We start from the raw sequence: 25,834 nt of genomic DNA on the forward strand, positions 1-25,834 counted from the left end.
AAAGAGTTAAAAGGTCCTTTTTTTTCTGTAGACAAGGTGGTGAGCTCACAATACTTAACTGAGGAAATTCTACAGTTGTGACTTTGGTCCCTTGAGTTCCAATTTCATTCTGTTTCCCCAGTGCAAAATAAATCTTTAAATAAACAGGTCACAGGGCCTAAGACGGTTGTGCTCATGTTTTTACTGGTCCTTTATAGCGAGCTTATAAGCCAACATCAAGAATACAGTAAGTACGCTCTGCTTACTTCTAATGAAGAAGCTGGTGATTCAATGTTATTGTTAATTTCTAATCAAGCAGTGGGTAACTTGGGTTCAACCTTGTGTTGCCACTACAAGCATAGGAATATACTGTATTATGTAAGACTCTCTCTGAGTTGGGTCAAATATGTTAATGCTCAATTTTACAGCCAGCAGCTATAGCACCCTGCAACTCACAACTCACTGGCAGCCCACCGAAGCTCAGCAGGAGTGAGACCCCCTGGGAAAGCTAAGGTTGCTGCTGGAAGAGGTGTTAGTGGGGCCAGTAGGGGGCACTCTCCTTGCGGTCTGCGTGGGTCCTCATGCTTAATGTTTGGGATACTATACTATAAAAAAAGGTGTCATCCTCCTGATGTGATGTTAAACTGAAGTACTGTCTCCGTGTGGTCATTAAAAATTCTCAAAATTTCTAAAAAAAAGTATGGGTGTCCTGGCCAAATTTCCCTCTGGCATTTACCAATCATGGCCTCCTAATAATCCCCATTTATGAACTGGCTTCATCACTCTGTTCTCCCCATTGTTAGCTGGTGTGTGGTGAGCGTACTGGTGCACTATGGCTGCCATTGCATCATCCAGGTGGGGCTGCACACTGGTGGTGATGGAGGGGAGTCCCCATTACCTGTAAAGCTCTTTGAGTATAGCAGGTGGCTATATATGTGAAAGGAATTATCATCATCATCATCATCATCTTCCCATGCTTTCTATTTAGAATAGCTCACATTTCAAGTGTTCACAACTTACATAATCTCATTTTTACACTGAAATGACCAGAGCTAATAGAATCATATTGACGTTTGTACTGTCTAATCAACATTTTATTACTAAGGTATCTCTCTAGGAATGCTTACATATATTAGGTAAGAATAGAATTAGTAGCTTTTTTGTGCAATTGAAATAGGTTTTAATAAACCAATGTGAAATACTAAATAAAGATAACCACACACATACAGGGAAATATTTACTCTACAGTATGAAAAGAGGTTCTGCATTTTCACAGACTGTAGAATTGTCTTCAATACAGAGGATGGACATTAAGAGAATAACATTTGTGTTATGCACACTTAAGAAAAAGCATATTAGTACAAAGGTTAAATTATTACAAGTGTTTTTTGAAAAAAAAAACATTTAAAAAGTAGACAGATGTTTCAATGGCTTAAACAGGAACCTTAAAAATATGGCGATACCAGACAATCCCTTTTAGTATTTAATTAAGACACAAAATAGATTTCTGTTTTGAATTTTGGTAAATTGGTGTTTCGAAATAAAATGCACTGAAAAAGTTCTAATGCTTGCGCTAAATATTTACCTAATATACAACACTAACTTAAAAACATTATATAACACGGACTATTAAAATACAGTTACAGTGCACTGCTGGTGACATTACCTGCACAACGCAAGATCAATATTTACATGGAATGTTAAGCATGATTGTACAAAGCCAAAGTTTAAATCTAGATAAACAGACACCCCTAAAAAACACACAGCTGAGAGTTTACACTTTCCCTGCCGTACCCTTTCATAAATACGTCTCACTAAAATTCTTCACATCTAGGTGCCACAGAAACATTAAGACACAAGCCCAAGTGCAAAGCAAATTCAAGAACAGCCCCTGTGTAATGAGCAACACGTACATTTTCTTTACACAAACCCTGTAAACTCAGAAGTAGCAATTTAACATTTGCTTCAGTAGTAAATCTGGAAATGTTTAGAACCTTCTGTTAAGTTCCTTGTTTTAGACCCTTTTTATGAGAATAAAAGCAAGTAAAACTCCACCCTAATTATACAAGATTGAGAACATTTCTTGCATTACGGAGCCAAAGTCTGGCAGCTTTTAGAGGCAAGCTGTTATATCGGGCACCTTCATATGAAGGGTGGAGGTTTTAACATAGCTTCTGAATGAACTACAACTTGGAAAGCATGAAACAAAATGGCGTTGTAAGAGAAGAGTATGGGGGTCATGTACTGTACTGGACTTGGTAACAAGAAAGTGATGGCCATGGTCAGCTGGAGTAAAAGATTTTCTCATTTCTAGACGTTATAGCTACAGATTTGCATTATTTAGAACATTGATGGGGTGAGATGCATATGAAAACCTGGTGAAAATTGCATATATTAATTTTTTGTCTTAAATAAACTTAAATTTCTGCTCTCTTGTACGCAGCTGTACAAACGCGCCAACATTCTGACATTACCAATTAAAATTTGAGAGAGGTAAACACATAATGTACTGTACACCGAACCGTCCATCCAAAAAAGAATCAAAAAATACCTTTGGTTACTAGAAACTAAGGTTACAAATATGCTAAGACAAGTCCAGAATGGCAGACTGCTGGCTGGCAGTCAAACTGGTGAGTAATGCTAAATCGACAATACATTGATACGTTACGTACGTCTCTAAAAAGAGTCATGAACTGAATCTGGGGTAAAGAGGCGGACATACCCTTCTTAGTAAAAAGGAAGCTTGAGAAGCGTTTACTTGGATGTTGGTGAGCGGTATAAAAATGTTACAGAAAGAGAAGTGCTGCCTGTCTTTACAGGACCTGCTTTTCAAAGTTCTGCCCCCTTGTTTTCAGGAGTGTGTCCAGCTCACAGGAACCCAATGAGTGTCCATCTCCAGCTTTTTCAGTGTGGTCTTCAATTCAGTGAAAGCGGTTGCGAGATTATCGTTCACAATAACCTTCTCAAAAAGATGGCTGTACTGGCTCTCCATTGCCTGGGCAGAGCCGACCATTTCCTGAAAGTCTTCCTCCTGCAAAATTCCACCAAAAAATAACAAAAAAGACAGGACAATTAAGCAAAATTAAACACCACTTGTAAGAAAAGCCCACATGAGTGCACACACCCACATATGGATCATTTCCAAAACCTTTTCCATGCACAAACCAAACCTCAAGGAATTTTCATGATTTCCTCTGAGATTCTGGAGCCTGTATGGGCTATTTTTCTTTTGAACATAAAAAGTTCCAATAAAAAGTAGCCTGTGTTCATATTACTATGGACGGGCTTTAAACAAAAGGACCTAAAATTAGTAAATTGAAATACAATGTCGAGCCTAAACTACAAAATTATACTCCATCGCTCTTCTGACACTAGAATATCTTCTACTGAAGATGCTTTTTTGCAGCACCTTTTCCATACTGCAAACAAGGGTATGGGTTAAACCGTTTCTCATGTTTTATATTTTTTCCACTTTGCACTTAAAAAAAAAATCATTTCAGTTTCTTATTCTTCCATTCTGAAAGTCAATCTATATGCTTTCTCCTAGCTCTTACAGCTACTGATTTTATTTTTATAAGATGTTTTGTTTAATGACCACTGTCTACACAGCACCAGAACATACCGATTTGCAAAAGAATCGAATAACTTTGGTTTCATTGCTTTCATCATAGAGAAGATCCCTGAATATATACAGTCATGCAGATAGCTCACATATTACACATACACGCGCCTAAATACGCACACACAGACTATGTTACAACTTAAATTTCCAGACTTTTTTTTAAAAAAAGCCCTAGCCAGAAAGTTACAGTTCTGTGGTTTCCATCCTACTCTTACTTATTCCTATAGCTAAAATTAAACTTTAACCAAGACAACAGGATGAGGTACAGATTTTTTTTAAATCAAAGCAATTACTGTACAAAAGGAAAATAGCCCATCCTGCTGAAATGTCAGTCACGCTTATTTTTGTAACGCAAACCTTTGAAAACATTTCTTGTTACTTCAACTTCATGAGTTGAAAACTTTTCATAACAGTTCTCTTGGCAACACTCTGCTAAGATATATATATTTCACAAATCATGGAAGTGTGGCTTGAGTGTTTCTATGGAGACCCATCAATTAATATAGGTTGAGCCAAGCTCAGTACAGTACAGATCTAAAGTGAATGGCTGAATAACTCATGAGCATCATCTGCATGTCTCTGTGTTACAAACATAATTAAAATAAACTTACAGTCATCTGGTTCCAAATAAGACTGGGTTGAATAAAAGTGTAAAGGCTGTTCTTCATAAATGCTATGACATTGACAAGCAGTATTAAAGTACAGATTTTACAGAGAAGGAAGAAAGCATTCCAGTCCTGACTGACATTATCTTGACAAAGATGGCTGTTAAAATAGTTGCATTTGGCCTAATAAATGTCTCGTCAACGTTTTTATATATCATTACCTCACTCTACACAGTAATACATACTTTGCCGCTCAGAACATTTACAGTTACTTTTATCTAACAGTAACTCAAAACATGATGAGTGAATTAAGAGACTGGTCTTTATTATGCCCCAGATTCTGCCAGTGGTTTTGAATTATTTTAAATATATGTAATACAACATTGTGTGAGAAACTGAAGACTGAAACAATTATTCAAATGTCTCTTTAGTCACATTTTTTCCAAAACAGTGATCTCAACATTGCACAGGACATTTAAAGGATATTCGGGGAGCACTGTATTGGTTGTTCACACATTCCAGGCTTTTGAGTGCAGTATGTAAGAAATCTAAATAAGCAGAAGATAACATATTGCTTTTGCAAATGAATGGGATGACTTCAAAAGTTGTCAAGGAACTAAGTGTTGTGCTAAGGGAACAATCAGTTTCTCATTTCGAAGAACATGAGAATTGACTTGTAAAAAAAAAAGTGTCTAGGGGGGAGACCTAATCTACCCAATCCGTTGTATTCAACATTAGTGTGCTTCAGTGTCTGTATACACAGGATCATTCTGCTCCTTTTGCCATGTCAAAACTGCTGCAGAATTTCTCCCTCAGAAATACAGGCTGACGGAGCCATCAGGTGAGATGCCGTGCACGCAGAGATGAGGAGAGCTGTTCAGAGTGCCGTAAGATCAAGTTGTACCTGATCTTGTATTTTATGGTCATGAGCATCAAAAAAATAAATTATGATGATACATAATACATACATAAATTATGGCCCGGCAGGGCCATGTAATCTCTGGTGATTTGTTCAGCACACTTGATTCAGTTAACATGCTTTAAAGCTATAACTGAAGTAACTAATGCGGCAACTTTATTGTTATTCTGTGAGTCTGTACATCGTATACTTCCATTAAACAGCTAAATGGGCAGCTGAGGTGTTCAAAGGCTACAGAGCAGATGGCGGGATTTAAGGTATAAATACAAGAGAGATCATAGCTCACAGAAGAGCTCTGCTGACCCCCGCATCAGCGTGCTCCTAGCATGAATTAATTTATAAGCACCATGTGCACCTGCAGATCACTTGTGGGTGTTTAACAGCAGGGCTTCAGATGTGAAGCTATGATGACTCTGAAGGCACCCAACACATAATTTAACAGAGAAGGGGCCTTTGAACACATGGCCAGTGAGGAGGCAGTCTCTCGAGGAGCGAATCTTCAGGCTAGCCTGCTCTGACCTGCCATTCCCCTCAATTAAACCCCACCGAGCTCGCTTCAGAGGAGTCGAGAGAGACACAGGAGCGATCCCACAGACGGCCTCGCTCCACTGCAAAAGCCATCAGCCCACTGCACAAGCCTGAAGCAAACGCTAAGTGGTTTCATGTGGCCGCGATCAGCCGCTGGACTGCAAGCTGTGCACGTGACTTCACCGTCGCGTGGTTGCAGGGTGCGACGGAACAGTGCTGGGGGTCGGCTTGGTCAGATTCAGATTGTGTTGAGCCGGCTTCATTGGCCAGAAAATGTTCACGTTTCTTCTACCGACAAACTCAAGTAAGAGTCGCATTTCCATTTCATTTGCCAGGACGTTGACGGCTAGACTTAGGAAGGTTAAAAAGAGGCACATAAAAAGAGCAACAAAACTGAAACGGGGCATGTCTGCCGCACTACTGGCTCAAACCACCCCCGCCTGCGCCCCCAGAGATGTATATGAAAAGTCTCGGGGTTACCGTGAACGATTTGGCTGAACCCTTGTCGTCTTTGCTGGAGATGACCTTTGCATTTTGTCGGGTCTCCCGTAAACGCTCGATGGGTGGAGGCTTGATGAAAATCACATAGGGTTTAAATTCCGACGTCCGTAGATGTTTGATTGTCTGCAACGTTCAAGACACAAAGTTACTTAGGAGGCAAGGGGGAATGAATTCTGTAGACCCCCCCCCAAAAATAAACAGAAAAATGAAACTGAACAGATATCTTGGCAAAAACACCAGGGGGTAACACACCTTAGCACTTCTGAATGCTGCTTTAAAGCATTCAAAATCTGTGCTGAAACCCTACCCTTTCTAAATGTGTGGCACTGATGCACACAGTGTTGTTTTTCTCACACACTGCACTGACACAGAACACACAGCATACAAGCCAGATGCTATCTGAAGAATACGAAGCACACAGATGATTTTTGCAACATAAAACCATTTTCAGAACGGACCACATCCGAACATGTTGTATAAACAGGGCCATTGAACCCAGTGCTCAAAAAAAATAATGCTACTCTTTTACAAGGCCTTGCTGAGCGTTAAAATGCACCAGATCATTCAGCTAATAAGCTTTTATGATATTCAAGTCACAATGTGTCTTTGTGATCATCACTTAAATTTCTATAGGGATTGTACTAACTGTAAAGGAGCAGACAGCATTTGGTTACAAATCTATAAATCTACAGCCTAGACACAACAAGCAGCGCTCTCTAGACATGCTTAAGAATCTGGTCTGAAAAGTGATGTAATTCTTGTTTTAGCTTCTGAGTCCAAAATCAGTACAAATGACATATGGGGCACTTTAAAGAAGGCGTTCAACTAACCACCCAGATGTAAAAATGCCAAAAAGGAAATTTTCTTAAAAAAGGAAAATTAGCAGTAATTGCTGCTAAAACTTTTTGCTCACAACTTAGTCATTAAGCAAATAGTTAAGGTTTCCAGGGAAACATTTTACAATAAACAGTGTGTATACCTTAGTTGTTCACATGCGGGAGAACAGGGGACAAAAAAAAAGGTTGTAACCAAAGCTTAAGATCCCACTTTGAGATGGGATAAATGGAGCTGCCAGATCAACACAGATTATAGCCTTCCCAGCAGTCAATTAAATTAATCCTTCCTTCAAAATGATTTAATGGCTTATATGATCTTGCCAGCCACATTACAAGAAATAAAAGAACCTGCCACTCACGTGAGGCTGGACATCCAACAGGCAGACCTTGTTTTTCGACAAGACTGATCGAATAGCATCCAGACTTGTCCCGTAATAATTCCCCTTATACTCTCCGTGTTCAATAAACCTGCAAAGGAGAAAGTCAAGATGACAAAGCTATGCGGCACTTGTCTCAGAAAAGATACAGTACATATCTTGTACACTTCAGAGTAATCTTAAATCGTCTGCATCCACACAAGGTACATTCTAGAAAATATTATTGCGGGCTCATAAAACAGAATCGACAGTTATTCAAAACCTAAGAGTACAAGGAAGAAAGTAATAAGAAATAAGAAAGCATTCCCTTAATAAGCCAAAAAAACACTCAATCATTTAAATGTCTTTGCGAGGCTACGGAGCACAGTGGTGTGAGGTCAGGGCTGGTGTCTTGCATGTTAATCACAATAATAATAAATAATAATTGCCCTTTTTATAGTACTTTTATGGGCGGGGAAACTTCTACTGTTTTCGAGAAACTCTGGGATTTCTAATTACTACAGAGAGTCAGGACCTTGGTTTTATGTCTCATCCGAAGGACGGCACCTTTTTACAGTACAGTGTCCCCGTCACTATACTGGGGCATTAGGACCCACATGGACTGCAGGGTGAGCGCCCCCTGCTGGCCCCACTAACACCTCTTCCAGCAGCAGCCTTAGTTTTTCCCAGGAAGTCTCCATCCACGTACTGGCCAGGCTCACACCTGCTGAGCTCCAGTGGGCTGCCAGCTGGGAGCTGCAGGGTGACATGTCTGTTGTTCTTCCCTTGCTTATGTGGGCATTTTCTGGGTGCATCAGTTTCTTCCAACAGTCCAAAGACATGCTGCCCAGGTGAACTGTTGTGAGTTAACCAATGTCCCAGAGTGTGTCCAGTACAGTATGTGTGTAAGTGAATGTGTGTGCACCCTGCCATCTGTCTGCCAGTGCTCCTCTATAGAGGAGACAATTACTGGAAAGGGATGAATGGAGGCAGATTTAATATTTAAGTTAAATTACAAGAAAAACAAAAAAGCTTGGGGAATGAAAACAACCCCTTTTACCCTTCTGACTCTGTATTTGCTGTTAACGGCAAGTTAACTCGTTGATCTAGACCGATTTGCTCACGCTGTAATGCAGTGTTGAAGGAGAAAGAACCAGACGCAGACCACCGTGGAAAATACCACATCCCATTTCTTTAATTGGATATCTACTGATTTACCATTAAAAAAATGAACTAAAACCATTTACTCCTGCCACAAGGAACGTCGAGATTACCCTCGCAACCACTGAATAAGTTGTAGCCTTTTTCAGCAGAAGACAATTCCAGACTTTCTGGCACAGTCAAATTTTATATAATCTTCTATGTTACACTTTAAATCAGTAACACCTGTTTATTTTAAAGGTAAAAAATGCAAATGCCAAGACTAGTCTAATCCAGATTTCCGGACCTAGCTAAAGCAAACAAATATTTTTCCATCACATAATCTTGCTCATTCACATTGATGAGAGCAATAAAATATTTAAATCCTCTTTTAGGAAAAAATCAGAAAACCCATGGAAAGAATGCCTAATTTAAAATCCTTGTACAGAATCGGTTATCAGTGAATCCACATATAAAATGAAATATACTGGAACTGTTAAAAAAAAAGGGGGCCTCAGTCTCCAGGTAATTAAAAAAACAGCAAAAAAATGCCGCGCTTAAGAGTGCAAGACACAAGAAAAGTTCTTACGAGTTTACGGATCACGTGAAATGTACCACCTCACCAAATTCTTATTCTTGACTTCACTTTGTTTCAGCAAGCGAAAAGAAAAAAAAACTGAGTTTTAAGGCAGCTAAACAAAGGGGAACAATTCATATTTTAACAATTTAATTTCAACGAAAGACCCATTCATTTAAACTATTTCAAGTAAAAAATAATTTCCTCGTGTCAACTGCATACGTCTACAGCCCCACACAAAGTAACATTCACAATCAAGGCATTGCTATCCAACACCTGGAACAGTATTGGCGAACACTGCATCAGAAGGCCAGGTAATGGAACTGCTCTTTCCCTGTGCCGTGTGTGTGTTGATCACAGTGCTCTCTGGGGCCACCCGACAGGCTCTGAAGCAGTGTCTTCGTGGCCAGGCCACCAGTGCCACAAGTAGCTGTCGGTTTTGAGAATGGTGAGGATTGGATATCATGGAAAGACTCTCTGATGAACAGCAGCGTAACAGGCAGGGTCTTAGGGTACAGGAGATTGGAGTCTGTGCAGGCTCATAGTCCAGACGGTGACGCAAGATTATGGGCTTCTGTCTGTGGAAACCATACCAATTGACGTTCCTTACTCTGGGGCCTCCAGGGCCACAACCCAGAGGGCTTCCCCGGCCTCTTACTGTACATCCGTCAAAAGTGCACGATCTGTTAGAAATGGTTCCACCAGCTTCATGAATATTTAAGAGTTTACTAATTTAACCTTGTTTCAGGTGTTTAGTTCAACACATTTCAAGATTCAGCACACACCTAAAAGAAACTATTTGATCGGAGCTCCTTATTTAATTGAGTTGGGGGAGCTCAGTGGGTGGCAGACCTCATGAAATTGTCACAAAGAGATACACAACAAAATACTGAAAAAAACAGACTTTTATGATCTACTGTACTTGAACATGAATGTGCTACAATATATACACATTCACTTGAAATCACTGGGCTGAACATAAAGAATGTTCTTGTTCTAGTATAATTAACTGTATGCACGTACTGTAATGACCCTAAAATAAAATGTACATGCTTTGTAATTATCATATATTAAGAACATGATGACAAATACAGTTTGCTGTATTGTCTTTAATGCTGTTGTCCCAATACTGTTTGATTGCTTACTATCATTGCTATGGGTATTTAAGATTAGGAAATAGTGGTATAAAGTAGGAGGCGGCACAGTGCTGCAGTGTTTAGCATTGCTACCTCACAGCTCTGGGGCCCTGGGTTCAATTCTGGACCTGGGGTGCTGTCTGTGAGGAGTTTGTACTGTATGTTCTCCCCGTGTTTGTGTGGGTCTCCTCCCGCAGTCCAAAGACATACTGGTAGGTTAATTGGCTTCTGGTAAAACTGACCCTGGTGTGTGTGTGTGTGTGTGTGTGTGTGTGTGTGTGTGTGTCAGCTCGCCCTGCAATGAACTACATCCAGGCTGTACCCCCACCCCGTTGTGCCCGTTGCTTGCTGGGATAGGCTCTGGCTCCCCTGCAGCCCTCAACTGGATACAAACATTGTTCAAAAGAGCCACTGCAGCCACTGCTAAGAGTGCTTTGACGTGATTTGTAAAGTTCATTATAACCACAAATCTAAAGCCATCTAGTGTAAAGCAATCACCATTTAGCCTCAAGCCAATTCATTTCACTTTTAAAGAAAGCATCACCCTGGAGACATGTTTAAAATTTGGGATATTAAAAAAAAATTCCAAAAAGATCTCTTTCTTGAAAAATGAGTACAGTAATTTCAAGGCACTTTGTTTTCCAATTAAAAAACACCCAGGCATGACCATTATAATTTTTGTGTTTCAATGTAATGAATGTGCTTTTTGGTCTCATTCACTGTAGCTCTGTACATTAATCTATCATCACAGCACAACACCACACTAGCTCAGCACATCAGTCAAATTACAAAAACACTCGAAACACTAGAAACGCGCCGAAAGGTGCACAATGCTGGGAGTACATTTGGCGTGTGAAAAAACTCTTGTGGAAAGCACTTAAGAAATTCCTGTAATATCTCCTTGCAAAGTTGATTCTTGCAAAAATACATGATAATTGATAATTCAATCAGTTGAAAAATGTCTTTGTGTCTTTTACAGTATAGTGGTGGGAAATGTCAAATTAAAAACCTCAGCTAGTGCAAGGTTTTCATCACTCATCATCTGTTCTGCTGCTTTACCCAGCTGTATTGAGACGGGTCGCTTAGCAGTCAACACTGCACGCTTTCACCTGACAGAAAGCAGCCAGCTTGACGAGACTGTGCTCTACAAGGCATGTCTGCATAATAAAGCCTGCACCTGTTGAAAGTATTTGATTTGCAAAACTGCAAAAGGACATTCTGCAGTTAAAAAAATGGTATGATAATAATCCTCACACGTATATATAGAGCTTTTTCTGGACCCTCCAAAGTTGAAAGCCCTTTACAGGTCAGAGGAACGCCCCTCCAACACCACCAGTGTGCAGCCCCACCTGGATGATGTAACAGCAGCCATAGTGCACCAGTACTCTCACCACACAACAGCTCTCAGTGTGGAGGAAAACAGAGTGATGAAGCCAGTTCAAAGATGTGGATTATTAGGTCATGATTGATAAAGGCCAGGGGGAAATTTGTCCAGGACGCCGGGGTAACACCCCTACTCTTTTCGAGAAACACTCTGGGATTTTTAATGACTACGGAGAGTCAGGACCTCAGTTTTACATCTCATCTGAAGGAAGGCACCTTTTTACAGTACAGTGTCCCCATCACTATACTGGGGTATGAGGACCCACACAGACTGCAGGGTGAGCGCCCCCTGCTGGCCCCACTAACACCTCTTCCAGCAGCAACCTTTTTCCTCAGGAGGCCTCCCATCCAGGTCCTGACCAGGCTCACACCAGCTGAGCTTCAGTGGGCTGCTAGTTGTGAATTGCGGGGTGACATGGCTGCTGGCTGGTAATGGCGTTTATCTCTGACATTTTTCTGCTGTGCTGTACGAGACCTACCTGTTGTTTTGTATGTCGGTCTCAAACAGGTGCTTCGAGATGAAGTGGTACTCCACTCCGTCACTCTCCTGGCTCCTCTTGGCCCTGGTGGTGTCTGTGGGATTGCAGAGATCAGAGACAGGAGCCTCACTCACACTGTACAACAAGGCAGGACTTCCCACAGATTGTCACAGAACAGCGCTTCACCCCTTTGAATGAAGCAGGCAAAGTAACAAGTTTGACTGAAAGTGCAAAGCCCTTTTTGCCATTTTTATTTATTTTAAGCGATCCTCGCGGCTTTGAGGCTGGTTATCAAATTCACCAGCACTTGCTAAATTATAAATGGGCAACACATCGGCCCACAAGCAAACACTTTCAAGCCTCTGAGAAAACGTCATTTAATTTTAGCTTCTTGTCTTTAATTTAATCCCTCAACTTCAGAATTGCCATCAAGCCCCCCTAATTCACATGGGACATTTAATTTATTTGGACTCTGGAGTTTTTCAGGTTCTTACGATATATGCAATATTTATAACAAAGATGGTCAGCTGGTTCTGAAATTTAACTAAATGTGCTGACTGAATGCAAATCACACCTGACTTTTCCCATCTTTGCATACATCAAGAATGAACTATATCCACTATATATTAACATCTTGACACTCGAAAGTATTTGCTTGCATGCAATCAAAATAAATGTCATAATTAAAACCGTCTAAATGCTGAAAGTTAAGACAAAAATCTAAAGTTGGAATCTTCATTTATTTCTTTTGAAGCGAGTGTGTAGTATTAAGTATTAAATGTGTACATAAGGAAGCAGTGATGGAATTCTTTAATAGGACAAAATATAACCACATTTTTTTCCTACAAGAGTAATATGCAATTGCTCTTATAAGTAAGAAAATGGTCACATTTGTAAATGATTAGCGAGAATAAAAACCTGCAATGAGATTTTAATATGAGTGACATTCCAAGAGTCAGACTCAGAGTTTAACATCCATTGTCCACTTGCATGTAACAAACACTTATTTAAGCTATTTACACAGTTCTGTACACTTTTTCATTAATATACAATTGCTTTGTGACTCTGCTTCAAAACATAAATCACTTTTAATTTGCCTTAACATGTCAAGTCTCGAGCAGGCCAAGCTAACCCTCCCTCAACCACTTCTCCTTTAGCAACGAAATGGCCACAGCCATGGGCTCATTTAAGTACAGTACCACTGCTGGAGCCCATTCAGAAACATAGCAAGCTGTCATTTGGTGCTTCCAGAAAAAAAGGCCAGGTTTAGTGCCAAGATATGAGGCAGTGGAATGGCATTTACTCAGGAGGTAAAAAAAAACATTTCCTCCATCACTCAAGACTGTCAAACTGGCCGTGAAAAGCTGACAATTATACAAGAAAAGAAATAATATTGTGCTTGTGAAGGAAACCCTCCTATGCTGCTAGCAGGCTGTCCTAAATGCAAAAGGCTCTCCATCCTCCTTTCTTATTCATGCACAAAACAGATATAAAAGGGTCTACTTCCACATATTTACTTGGATGCATGATGTTGATGTGACCTTACTGGTATACTGTAAGTCAGAAAATCCTTTAGACAAACCCTAAGCCTGCACTGAACATCTTTTGGAACAGCTTTAGTGTGAACGCAGAAGTCTGATTCTAACTTGCTGCTGTGTGAAGCAGTTCTTTAATAGAACCAATGCTGAAGCCTTTCTGCAAACATAAGGAGAGCCTGAACAGTGAAACTGCGGCCTATGTTCCACTTAAACTGTACAGGCTAGATATTGAGGAAAAACAGTATTACACAGGACCAAAGCGATCGTTTGGTCACTCGATAATTTAATAAACTAAGAAAGAAAAACTTAACACCTTTTTCTCAGGAAACATGTTTGATAAGAATACTTGATAACACTTTATGTTAGGGGGTCAGATCACACTTTTTATATTATTCAATATTTACAAAAATATGAACACTGAAGCAGTCACCACTAGAGTAATTAAAAATGGCAAATATATGCCTTTGATTAATAATGATACAATTAATTATTGGAAAGGCTTCCTACCAGGTAGTTAACACTGTATTAAAGACTTCTCCATGTGCTATATAACTTGTTATAAGGGGTTTATAGTTTGGATTTGCAGTCCCTACACTAAAATGCGACGAAATATTTATATTTTTGCATCATAGGCAAAGATACAAAATTAGACTCAGGAAACTATTCTTTAAACATCTGACCCCAAAACATCAGAGCACAGTGTTTCCTTTCACAGCAAAACTAGCTTAAACAAGACAAATATGCATTATTTATTTATTATAAAAATTGCTGAAGAAATAACCTGCTTAAGTAAGCCATGACTGAAAAATGATCATGTGAAACAATCGTTTCACATGAAAAACAAATGCACTAACTCAACACAGAAGGGAAAAGGCTCAGGGTTGCAGACTCAGTGCAGTAATGTGTCCGAAGAGATGAGAAAAACCATCCGTGTCGCAGTTCGAAGCTGACTGCACTTACGTGGCACTGTCACACCAAAATGCTGGGGGTCAGAAATGAGCAGCTTCCTCTTCAGTTCATTCAAGCCAACTCCGGTGGGACCTACATATTAAAAGAAAAATCACCATGACCAATTAATTAACAATTAACAACATTACTGCACAAGACCACTGGGATTAAAGGACCTATGTTTACAGGGCAGAACCTCTAACAGTGTCACATGTAGCTCTACTCTGGAAATGACACTTAACAGAAGTTTAGAAACAGTTCTTTTGTTACATTTTAGCATCTGTACCCTCATACAATATTAGATGATTTACACAGGAGTGTCAGCTTAGACTGTCAGTATAGAAAGCACACTGAATACGAAATGTCTAATCGCAAGATTCCTAGAATTGCCTAAATATGGTACAAATACCACTGAAAAAACATGCACTGTGCTTTCTTGATTCCATCTGAACATATTGAAAACTCTGCATGCCTTTTATTCCATTAGGCAGCTGCATTTTCCATCACTGCTACTAGAAGCTGGGTAATATAATATTGATTTCTGTCTGTGGCAGCAAGACCACATTTGTTTCCAAAACACAAACTTTGGAACACAACTGCTTGCTTTAGTCCTGAACCTTTCCACTCCTGAAAACTATCCTCCTTTGTCAAGAATAAGATTTCATCTGATATTACTTTGAAAAGATCCAGCACTTGGTTTTTAAACAGTGTAGACAAGAGCAAATTACGGTACACTCCACACCCTAGCTCAGCATACCATAACTACAGCATCAACAGAATGCTGCTACTAATCAGGATTCCTAAAATAGTTTCCTTTAAAATCAGCTGTTAAAAACCCTCACTTTTTCAGAATGACACTTTCCAATGAAATGTCTCTAGCGGGAATAAAATGAAAATATAAATTTAGATTTGTTGCCAGCGTAGGTAATGACTGAAAGTACAAGGGAAAAATCTGAGAATAAATGATCGGGAAAATAATAAACTAATCAATTGAAGACCAAAACAAACTGTGAACACCAAAAATGTTTCAGTGTTTTTATCTTGAAAGGTGTGCATTTCTTTCTACTCATCATTTCCTGCACATTCTAGGTGATCTAAATGATGTCGATCCCCAGATGCCACGCACAGTAATTAGTCAGCTGTAACCTTAAGAATGTTTTAAAAAAGGAATCAACAACGTTAGCTCATCTTGCAAATCACTGCTCACGTTTGTCCAAACAGCTCCACACCGTTCAAATACAGCAATCAGTCTTCTGGAATTTTCTTAAGAAAAGGTTCAACTGAGTCTACATGTGATTTATCGAGACAAGGAAATGGAGTTAATTTGAAATTAGTTTCGAAAAACCACAAGGAATTTGGGGCTTGTGTTCGAAACTGCAATGTATCACTGTACAGAACTGCTCTTAATGTTGTTCTAGGTGTTAAAGTCACTGAAGCATGTTAATACAAGCTTTTTATGACCCATATCTCAGCAGTGAGACACTGCTAGGTGGCAGAGTTCCAGTTGTGCTGAAGTGACAAATTTGTTTGTTTGAAATGAAGCTCAGCAGTTTTTGTGGATATTGGCTCTCAGAGTAACCAACTTCAAGACTGACTAAAACCGCTTTACTGTAGAATGAAAAATTGTCCACACTATTTACACTTCTGTAATTTTATTAAATCATTTAAAAATTAAAACAATTTTCTTGGTGGTTAACTTTCACTAAATTAAATGTGGGGCTACTTACACCAAAACTATGTACAGTACTTTGAATTCTACACTTGGCCAATACAGTAAGATGATAGTTTCTTCAAGGAATTCAGTACAAAACTGTTGAATTATTATCCTGAAAAAGCTATTTTTTATCCACAATGCGCTTAACCAATGCGACACGACGGCAAGCCTTTAAAATTATACGCACCAATAAAATTCGATTTTTACAATTGTTTCTTTGCGTTATTTAAAACGCTCTGTTCTACTTTTCTACCAATCAGGAATTTAAGACTGTGCCTACGAGTTACTGTGTTAAACAACTGTCAATAAAAGTGTCAAACTTCATTACTGTGCTCATTAGAAGAACGTGGTTTAATATTTGGACTTAATAACTTCCAGGCTAAATGCTGAAGGGCTAAGATGCACTTTCCTTCGAGAGACTGAGAGGCATTTCTTCTCTTAAGTTACTCTTTCAGTAAAAGTCTAATAAAACAGGTCTGCTCCACCAAATATTAATGGTGGAACTAGTCAAAGTTAAACTGAAACTAATCACGGTTTAAGGTCTGAAGGCCAGAGCATTAAGATAATCCCAGATTAACAGAGAAAACATTGTTATTATACTGTATATATTATACAAAATTGTGAAAAAATTCCTGTGTGATTCTTGCTGTGTGGCGTTGAGCATTAGTTCTGACCCACTAAAAGAAATCGGTGTGGTTTTAACAGCGAGAGGAGCAGAGGTTGCAAAATGTGGCTGTGCTGCAAGGGTTCCATCAACAACCAAGCGATCCTCAAGCTCGTAAGCGCGGTCCCCCACAACACCACTCAAGCACCGTCCCCCCCTTTACGCAGGCAGGCTGCTCGCAACCTTTTGTGGTTTCTCCTGAAAGAAAAGTGTGTTACCACGACTAAAAAATGACACACAACCGGAATGGGTGAGCATACACCTTTGTTTCCAGGTATCAGACGACTGCAATCAGATTTAGAAGTGTGTGTGTGTGTTAGCAGCAGGCAATCTCTCGCCCAGTTTCAAGAGCCTGACAATCCTGTGGCTGGATCACACCAAGCTTGTCAGATCTGGATTGACTAGTTGGTTCTCTTCAGCTGACAGCCCTCTTGCCATTTAGTGTTGGTATATGGCCAAACCCTGAATACCCAAGCGACTTTGTTCCAAGATCCCTCCAGAAACATCCCCATCCTCTGTATTTCATTAAGTCAAGACATTGTTGCCGTTTCAATACAACATGAGCAACTCCATCCAGTGGTTCTCCCCTAACAGTTATGGCTATGCTTTTGGTCATGTTGAAGGGGAGATGCGAGTTGTCTTACACTGTATATTCATTTTAACTGGTTAAGACTGAGTAATTAATAAAAAGGAGTACGATGTATTTAAAATGTGCTTGTTTTACTTACCAGAACCCATCTCATTTAGAGCATCAGCAACAATATTTCCAATCAATTATCAAGTAATAAGAAGCATCAGGAAAATGATACTCAAATACTTTTAATGCTGCCACTTAATTTCTAAGACTAGTCATTACTTTCAGCAACTAGGAGTATAAAACGGTCTACAGTGTTCATCATTAGTTTTCAAAGTACTAAAATAAATACGAACATCGCCATCAAACCGCTTGATTTTATTTGAAAATTATGGAAAGTAAAGAGTTTGTTTAGTTTGAACAGAATAATGACAGGCCTCTCCCCCATCATTCAGACATGCACTCTCAGTTTCCTGGCTCAAACCGAGTCTGAAATCTAAAACAGGGCTATAAGAAATTACCCAACTAAGTCAGGACTCCAGGGACGAAAAATACCAGAAAAACATAAAGCAGATATTTTCTTTCTTTCACATTGCTGGGTGTGAAATTATCCATAGATGTTCTCCAAATTCTGTAACTTAATTAGAAATATTTAGATTATTTTGACAAAAAAAAAAATCTCACTGGGAGGTGCATCGTTTTTATTAAGGCTGACTTGCTGGCAACAAAGTTAGGAAATTACAATCTCCAGACTAAGCCATCCATATGACAAACTCCATGCACTACAGCATGCTCAGAACAGAGGGGGCTACTCAAGCTCAAGAGCAATAATAAAAAATACAGAGGGTTTTGTTCAAACATTGCGTCACTGGCCAAAAACACAAAGCAGAAAGAAGGTGTGCCAATGTCATCTTCAATTCAAGTGAGCTGATTTGGGGTTAACGTATGTTTCAATAGTCACGATGCACACAAACATGACAGAACGCTGATTAACCTAAATCTGACTGCATTACTTGAAATGTTATGGTACATATTGTCCTGGTTATATTTATGGGTATTCCTTCAATTTGTGGGAAATACTTTTGAGTTATGCCACCCTTTAGAGCGGGTTTACTGGAGCGTAATTTATTATTTCAGCAGTTACCCTGGCCTGCTGCTATACCACTCGTTGGCTGCAGAGGCTCAACAGGAGCCTAAGGCTCCGCAGGAGATCTGTAGCGGCTGCTGGAGCACCAGGGCCACACAGGCCGACCGCGGCGACCCCGCGCGGCTCATACTTACCCACCAGAACCACCAGCCTGTACTTTTCTCCCGCCTGCCTGCGGTAGGTGGTCACCTCTTCGTACGTGGGGACGTCGGCCGTGTCGTAGAGCTCGCTCTTCTTGCACTCGTACATGGACTTGTTCGTCTTCCGGTCCCTTCTGCTGAGACGGAAGCTTCTCCGCAAGCCAGCTACAAACACACACGCCCGCTTTTGTTACTGGCTGAGAATAGGAGCGTAAGAGAGGTTACAATAGACAGGAGGCCAACTGGCCCCTCTCACCCATTTGCTAGCTAGAGCCATTAAGCGATACAAAGGCCTCCTCCAGCTGGGTCTGGAAAGAAGCCAGGGAATCGGCTTTAACAACATGGCTGGGCTGCTTGTTCCACACTCCCACCACCCTTTGGGTAAAGAAGCATCTCCAGCCCTGACTGGAGGATGTTATCCAGCTGTATCCAGTAAGAAGCCAGGGAATCGGCTTTAACAACATGGCTGGGCTGCTTGTTCCACACTCCCACCAACCTTTGGATAGAGATGTGGTTCCTGCTGTCGGTTTTAAAGGCACTCTCCTAGTTTCAATGAGAAATAAAAGTCCTAGACGTCCAACACAAATATATTGAACAACAGAGAAAACACTTACTGTATGTCTATATGTGTCTCTCAAGATTTCTTCTCTGTAATAATAAGTGTCCTCCAATAAAAGGAGGACACATCACTCCATCCAGAACATGAAGTTGAACCAGGGGTAAACTCTTTAGCACCTAGGCTGGCAGATATACACATTTATTGTACACTTCAGGATCACTTTCCAACACTGGCCAATATCTTGAAATGTAAATGCCTGTGCACACATAACATGCCAGTGCATTCATAACAGTGTTTGTTACTACACCGATAGTTCACTTGTGATTTTTAAAAATCCCATTTTTCTACTGATCAATTTCCCAAGGCTAGGGAGATATTCAACCCTTAAAGTGAACATAAATAGCTTTGTACCAACTCAATTCATAAACCGCTGCACTGAATGATGTGTATGACATGTGTCCATAAAAGAGCAGTAGTATCTTCCTGACTGGGAGTAACTGTCAAGGCTAAGTCATTTGTGGAGAGCAAAAGTCTAGTCTTAATGATGTAAGTCAGCAACACAAAGAATATGATGTTTAATTTGAGAAACAAATACCCAGCTTTTATGACAGATGCCTTGGAGGTTAAGGTACAGTATAAGTCCAAATCCCAGACAAGTGACAACTAATACCCTATTTCAGCACAGAGCAGTATGACTTATTAGAAAGGTTAACTTCAGCATATGATTGATGCTGGAGGATTAAGGAACCAGGGTTTTTATGACCTAGTCTAACTGCCACCACTCAACAAATGTGTAGGGAAGAAAACTTCCAATGTAGCAATTTCCCTTTTCTGAGAGTCAATTAGCTAGAGATAAACTAGATTCATGCCACGCTATTACTGAATCTATCCAATATCCAAGCAAGAACGTATTACTAAAAACGACATACTCTACGTGCACAAGTTTAAGTGTGAATTTAAAAGACATTCAAATAAATCTTCTGCGGTATAACAGCAAGGAAAGAATATCAACACTGCCCACATTGTTGCAAAGAAGACACTGCTAGTTTACAGTACTGTGGGACTCTGTTCTGTTAACACATTGTATGAATTAAATTATGTATGGACGAAATTATCATTTTAATTGAATGCTTACTTTTTAAGTGAGAACAGACTGGTAGGGGAAGTAAGCAGTAGGTCCTGCAGACGTCCTGCACAGAAGATTTGCAGTGCGGCCATTTGATTAACATGGGGCTCCAATCACGGTTGTAACGGATTTGGCATTGCAAAAAGCCGCCTTATTGTGAGCATAAAAATGCTGGGGTTTCATTGAGCCTGTCGGGCCAAATCTCTTTTCTTGTGACGCAGGCAGGTGCAGAGGATATCATTACTTCGCTCAGCTGTGGGAGTCAATACAAATTGCTGTTCCTGAGCTGAAGCGGTTCTGTAATCTCCTCCCATCAAAATAATTTAAACCCTTCCAGACAGCTCAATCCCAATAATAAAATAACCGCTTCATACACCAGTACTCTTTTAGAGTAAATAAATCAATACTTTCCCCCAAGAAAAAAATCATTTTGATTCTTGACCTGAGCTAGAATTACAGTGAATACGGCAAAATAATTCAAAACAGCATACAGTAAAAGGATCTTGGATTCTGAATTTGCCTATTTTAACATTTGTTTCTGGGCTTGCAATGCTGCTTTTTTCAAGCGAAAGGGGGGGGAATTCCTATGAATACTGTGTTAAGCAGAAGTCCCATTAGTCAGAGAAAAAACCTTTAAACACACTGCTCTGGTCCAAATGGATGAAAGTCATACTAGGTCACAAAGACAGACAACCGTTTCTTACTTCTAGGTGAAATTCACTTTCTACAAAAACTGTTTCTGATCGATTTCAGCGTCCTCTCAGAAGGAGGCTAGCTCTCAAAATTATATTTTTTTTCCTGAAGAGAGAGCCATTAAATCTGTACATCAAACACGCACCAATGCAAATATCCTATAATACAGCAGACTACGTCTCAGTACTTCACCTCTATGTCTTTAGTGTCGACGTGAAGTATTGATGTGTAGTCTGTTGTGTCGCATAATCCTAGAAAACGCCCCTTGTTTCTGCGGATCCACACAACACAAACACACATTTCCACCGACAAACAGAACATAAACCGCGTGTGTCCTGTTCAGGTCTGTGTTCAGCTGGAAATGTGTTAACATGTCAGTTTCCCACTTACAGTAGATAATATCTTACAGCAGTGTAGGAAATATAACCCGTGTGCAATGTAAGTAATCCTGAGGCACTTACCAACATCACATTCGTACTGCCTACTTTCCTGTTTGTTAAGGCCTGTGAAACACTGACAGAGCATGTGCGAAACAAGCAGTCTAAAAAAGGTTACATAAGAGACACATTTTACACCACAAAGTTAGGTTTCTACAGCTAGTATAATCTACACAGGATACACGCAAGGAAATATTTCCGACTTTACAGACGACTGAACACCATTTGAAATGCAAACTTGGTTGTAGGTGGTGCAAACTGCATAATCGCTAAACCAGGCTCTACTGCCTCTGTAACAGGATAATGCATTTAAGGGAAAAATGAGAGCTATTCGAGACTCTGCGCTTTCTAAGTTGCGATAGCCATTGAAATTCTGGGATATTTAGAACACCCTAAAGAAAAATGGATATGACGAGTAAAGTCAAAATTCTTTCACACTATTAGAAAACCAAAATTAAGTAAATATTGGATTTCATAACACTAACTTCAATATTTTGGATTCCATCGTAATGGTGACCAAACATGTGCTGCACTAAGCTTAGTTTAACAAGTACTCTATATATTTTATAAGGATATTAAAGACATTATACACAATACTTCAACATGGAATCAGGGGGCTGAGTTTTCAATGTCCAAACAGCAAATAAGATGGACAAAAACGGAAAAAAAATATTTCAAACTTAATAATGTAATACGTAAACATCAAAAACTAAAAGAAGGCAGACAATTTTTAAACATCAGCATAAAAACGGTCTCCGTTTGTTAGCACTAACATGACAAAACAATACTCTTAATTTTACTTTATTCTTCTTTGGCAAAAACATTTTGTTAATCTACAGCCTTTTCTGGCAAAGGCTGAGAGAGACATTTTATCCAAGTGTTCGTCCTAACTTCTCAGACGGAGAACTAAGTGATGGCAAGAACGTCAGGAACTGTAACTGTAAACTGTAACAATGTCCTTTTCTGGATTACACCCAGTATGGCACTGCATTCAGACCAGCTAATGCTAATCTGCTGCTGAAATCTAGATTCAAGACTCACATGGGGTTTATAACTTCTGAAAACCCCATCCCACGCCATCCACCTACGGGGATTATTACAAAATTAGACTTTTGTTGTCATGCTGCTTTGTGTACAGAATTCAGATATTCAGATGGCCCAGCGCACTGCTTTTGTTTGCTCCTCGCTGGTCCAGAGAGAGCTCGAGCAAAAGGATTTCTAGGTGGCACAAATGCTCCTCCAAGACTTACATACTGTACAGTTGCAAGAATGACAAGAAGAAGTACATTTGGTTGTGTGTTATTAGTTTAAGCAGATCGTGTTTGTCTATTACTGTAACTTTGTTGAAGATCAGACCACATTTTTACGAGTAATTAATGCAAAAATCCAGGTTATTCCAAAGGGTTCACAAACCTTTTCTTGCAACTGTATCACGTACAACATTACACAGTGTCTCCTTTCCCTCAGACACCTGAACGTCTTTCTGTAAAGAGTATTGACCTGAAATCCCCAAGGTAATACCAGGGCTTACTGAATTGAAAACATTCTTAATCCTGTGGGACACGTCTAATGTCCTGTGGTCCTATTCCCTCCTCATGACAGTTCTTTGACAATGGACTTTACAAACCCCACTGTCCTGAGATACCTTTTATTTTCTACAAAATGTTAGATCCTTTATTACAATCCTTTATAGGAGCATTTTAATATATTGAGTTTGTTTCTTTTTACAAAGCAAATAAACAGGAGAGCAATTTAGACAATATTCATCTGGCTAAATTATACAATGAAAAACTGGTATGATAAAATGTTACAGGCTTCTACTGAATACTTCTCAGTCTTCTGGTGGAAGCTACACATTTTCTATTTAATTTATTTGATTTTTCTAATGCCTGAGATTAGGAATGTCTAGTCTGAATGCTGCTTAATTCCAAAGAAGAATTCACTAACTGCAGTTTCTTTCACATAACAAAAGCAAATTCTCAAAGAACTGACCCCAGGGAAAAATAATTTTGGATTATCTGGCTTCCTAGACAGCTCCTCAATCAGACCAGCACTGTCAGGTTTCTCTCAGCATCGCCACTAAACAGACATATTTCCATACTTCTTATACATTTATTTAAAATGTAGGCCCCCAAAGAAAATTAGGACCATAATTATATGATTGACCGTTCGCTTCATGGGCCAAAACTACTCCTAAACTAGACAAAAGGTAATAGGAAGTGCTTTTAGCGTAGGCAGATAATATACTCAGGTTTCAGCAGCTAAACTATCCCAAATAAGTCCATGATTTGATACTTTATATGTAATATGTAATTCAACTCAATTACACAAAAGGCCTTAAAAGATGTCCCAAAATCAACAGGCTCGTCCGCCCATCACCAGCAAATCACTTATCCTGGTGGGGATTGGTACAATTGGCCACAGTTGATCCAGGAAACAGAAGGTGAGACTGAGAGTACAGTATTGTTCTCTCCACAGATGCGACACCAGTCCATTGTAAGGCAACAGATAAAGCAGACAATTCTCCACAGTCAATCAGGCCCAGTTAATCAAACCCAGGACCCTGGAGAAATGAGACAGTAGTTCTAACTGCTGCAAATCCATGCTGCCCAAAAGTCAACTGATATTCTAGTGACATGCAATTCAACCACGTAGCTTGCAAACAAACCCAAAGTAAAACTAATTATTCAATTTCTGCTGACGAATGACCAGACTGAGCTACAGAGCTTCCTGATCTCTCTTGACAAAGGATTAATACAGTATAGAAGACAAGCATAGAAACCACACTGGACTACTGACATAAGAAATACTGAACCATAAAAAAGGTTATGAATGAAAGGCAGCCATTCAGCCCATCTAGCTAATGGGTTTCTAGTAGATTGTTGATCCAAGGACAATCTACTGATTTTTCAATGGACATTGGGATGTTAATTTGACAACATGGCTGAAACTATAAAAGTTGTTTGAAAAGAATGAATTGTTCTCATGGCCGATGACACTACCCATTTACTGGAGTAACTGTAGTAAAGTGACTCTGAAGGGTACAACAGAAGCGTCCCACACAAGGTCTTAATTCACATCCCCCTAGTCTGGAGATCACTAAACCACTGTTCTGAGGCCAGAACACGAATAGCATAAACGCCGTACCAGCTTGAAACATTTTTGATGGCATCCGTTTGTGCAAGTAGAACACCAAGATGTGTGGGACATCCATCAATACAGGAGCGTGTCTCTGGGCATACGTGCAGGTACACCACAGACTACGTGGCTCAATTCTAGTGTTCTGTGTTCTATCCCTTTTCACATCCTGCCCAGTCAGCCTTTTGGAATTTCCTTCCGTAGGACTGCTGATGCACACGTATGCTACACTAGTAAACACAAGAGTGCCTGCTCAAGTGAACTCGCCAAGTCCATCCTGAAAAGAACCCATTTTTGGTCGGGTACCTTTAGGTTTTCCTAGCCTCGTCTCCAACAGCCATCTCGCAAACTGATTCCCAGAAGAGTGAGCTTTAGAGCGGTATCATTCCATAGTCCCGTTATAAATAAGGGCCAATCACGCTTCTACTCACAGAGCGGCTTTAACCAGCTTTTAAGTGCCAAATCTTTGCATCGCATTTCTGCTGAACACAGCTCAGCCTCACAGAGACATCTATAGATCGAGCCTTGGAAAAGACTGACTCCCTTTGGGTACCATCGGCTTTTAAAGGATCTTCACAAATCAACACCAGCTGTGCAATCTCCCCTTTGCTTCCAAGAACCAATCAAAACCCCAGTGGGACTGCACTCTTTCAGTAACCCTTAATGTAATGATTAGTAGTTTCTTGAGAACTCGGCTACTGCGTAACAGTCTCATGTTGACCCCTGATGGACTTTCACAGTAACTCTACCTCAGGCTTAGGCTTATGTGCCCCAGATGGCATCAAAAACAAAAACGTTTAAAGCACAAACCTTCAGTAAATCTTAATGGCTTAAAGGTTTGCCTAAAGTCAAATAGTCTCACAGTATTTCCCCCCCCCACTGGCGAGATCTCAGGCCATACTCTAGTTAGGCAACGTACCCAGGAGGATGCATCAGCGCTACCATGCCAAAATCCGCCATGTGCTCCACTGTGAAAAGACGGCAGACTGAGGAATCACCGCAGTGCTTGTGTGTTCTGCTCCCAATTTGTTCTCATCCAGGTGGAGGGTCTGTGGTCTGTCCTCAGCTTGAACTCCCAGTCCAACAGGTAATACC

The 25,834-nt window shown here is 40.0% G+C and overlaps 1 protein-coding gene across 2 annotated transcripts in view; it reads right to left on the minus strand.

Annotated features, from left to right (window-relative positions):
• Nucleotides 1-1,135: 1,135 nt before the first annotated feature.
• The window catches only part of mpp7a (MAGUK p55 scaffold protein 7a), a 141,484-nt gene continuing 116,785 nt past the window's right edge, over nucleotides 1,136-25,834 (minus strand). For both annotated transcript variants that reach the window (XM_088918544.1, XM_088918545.1), the window contains 6 exons: nucleotides 18,781-18,951; nucleotides 14,560-14,640; nucleotides 12,062-12,155; nucleotides 7,350-7,458; nucleotides 6,134-6,277; nucleotides 1,136-3,010 (listed from right to left, as the gene is read on the minus strand). In XM_088918544.1, coding sequence (XP_088774670.1) covers nucleotides 2,831-3,010; nucleotides 6,134-6,277; nucleotides 7,350-7,458; nucleotides 12,062-12,155; nucleotides 14,560-14,640; nucleotides 18,781-18,951 — 779 coding nt within the window. In that variant the 3' untranslated portion in view covers nucleotides 1,136-2,830. The remainder of the gene's footprint in view (nucleotides 3,011-6,133; nucleotides 6,278-7,349; nucleotides 7,459-12,061; nucleotides 12,156-14,559; nucleotides 14,641-18,780; nucleotides 18,952-25,834) is intronic.

Source organism: Atractosteus spatula, chromosome 6 (assembly GCF_055471065.1).
Source record: "Atractosteus spatula isolate fAtrSpa1 chromosome 6, fAtrSpa1.hap1, whole genome shotgun sequence".
NCBI classification, from domain to species: Eukaryota; Metazoa; Chordata; class Actinopteri; order Semionotiformes; family Lepisosteidae; genus Atractosteus; species Atractosteus spatula.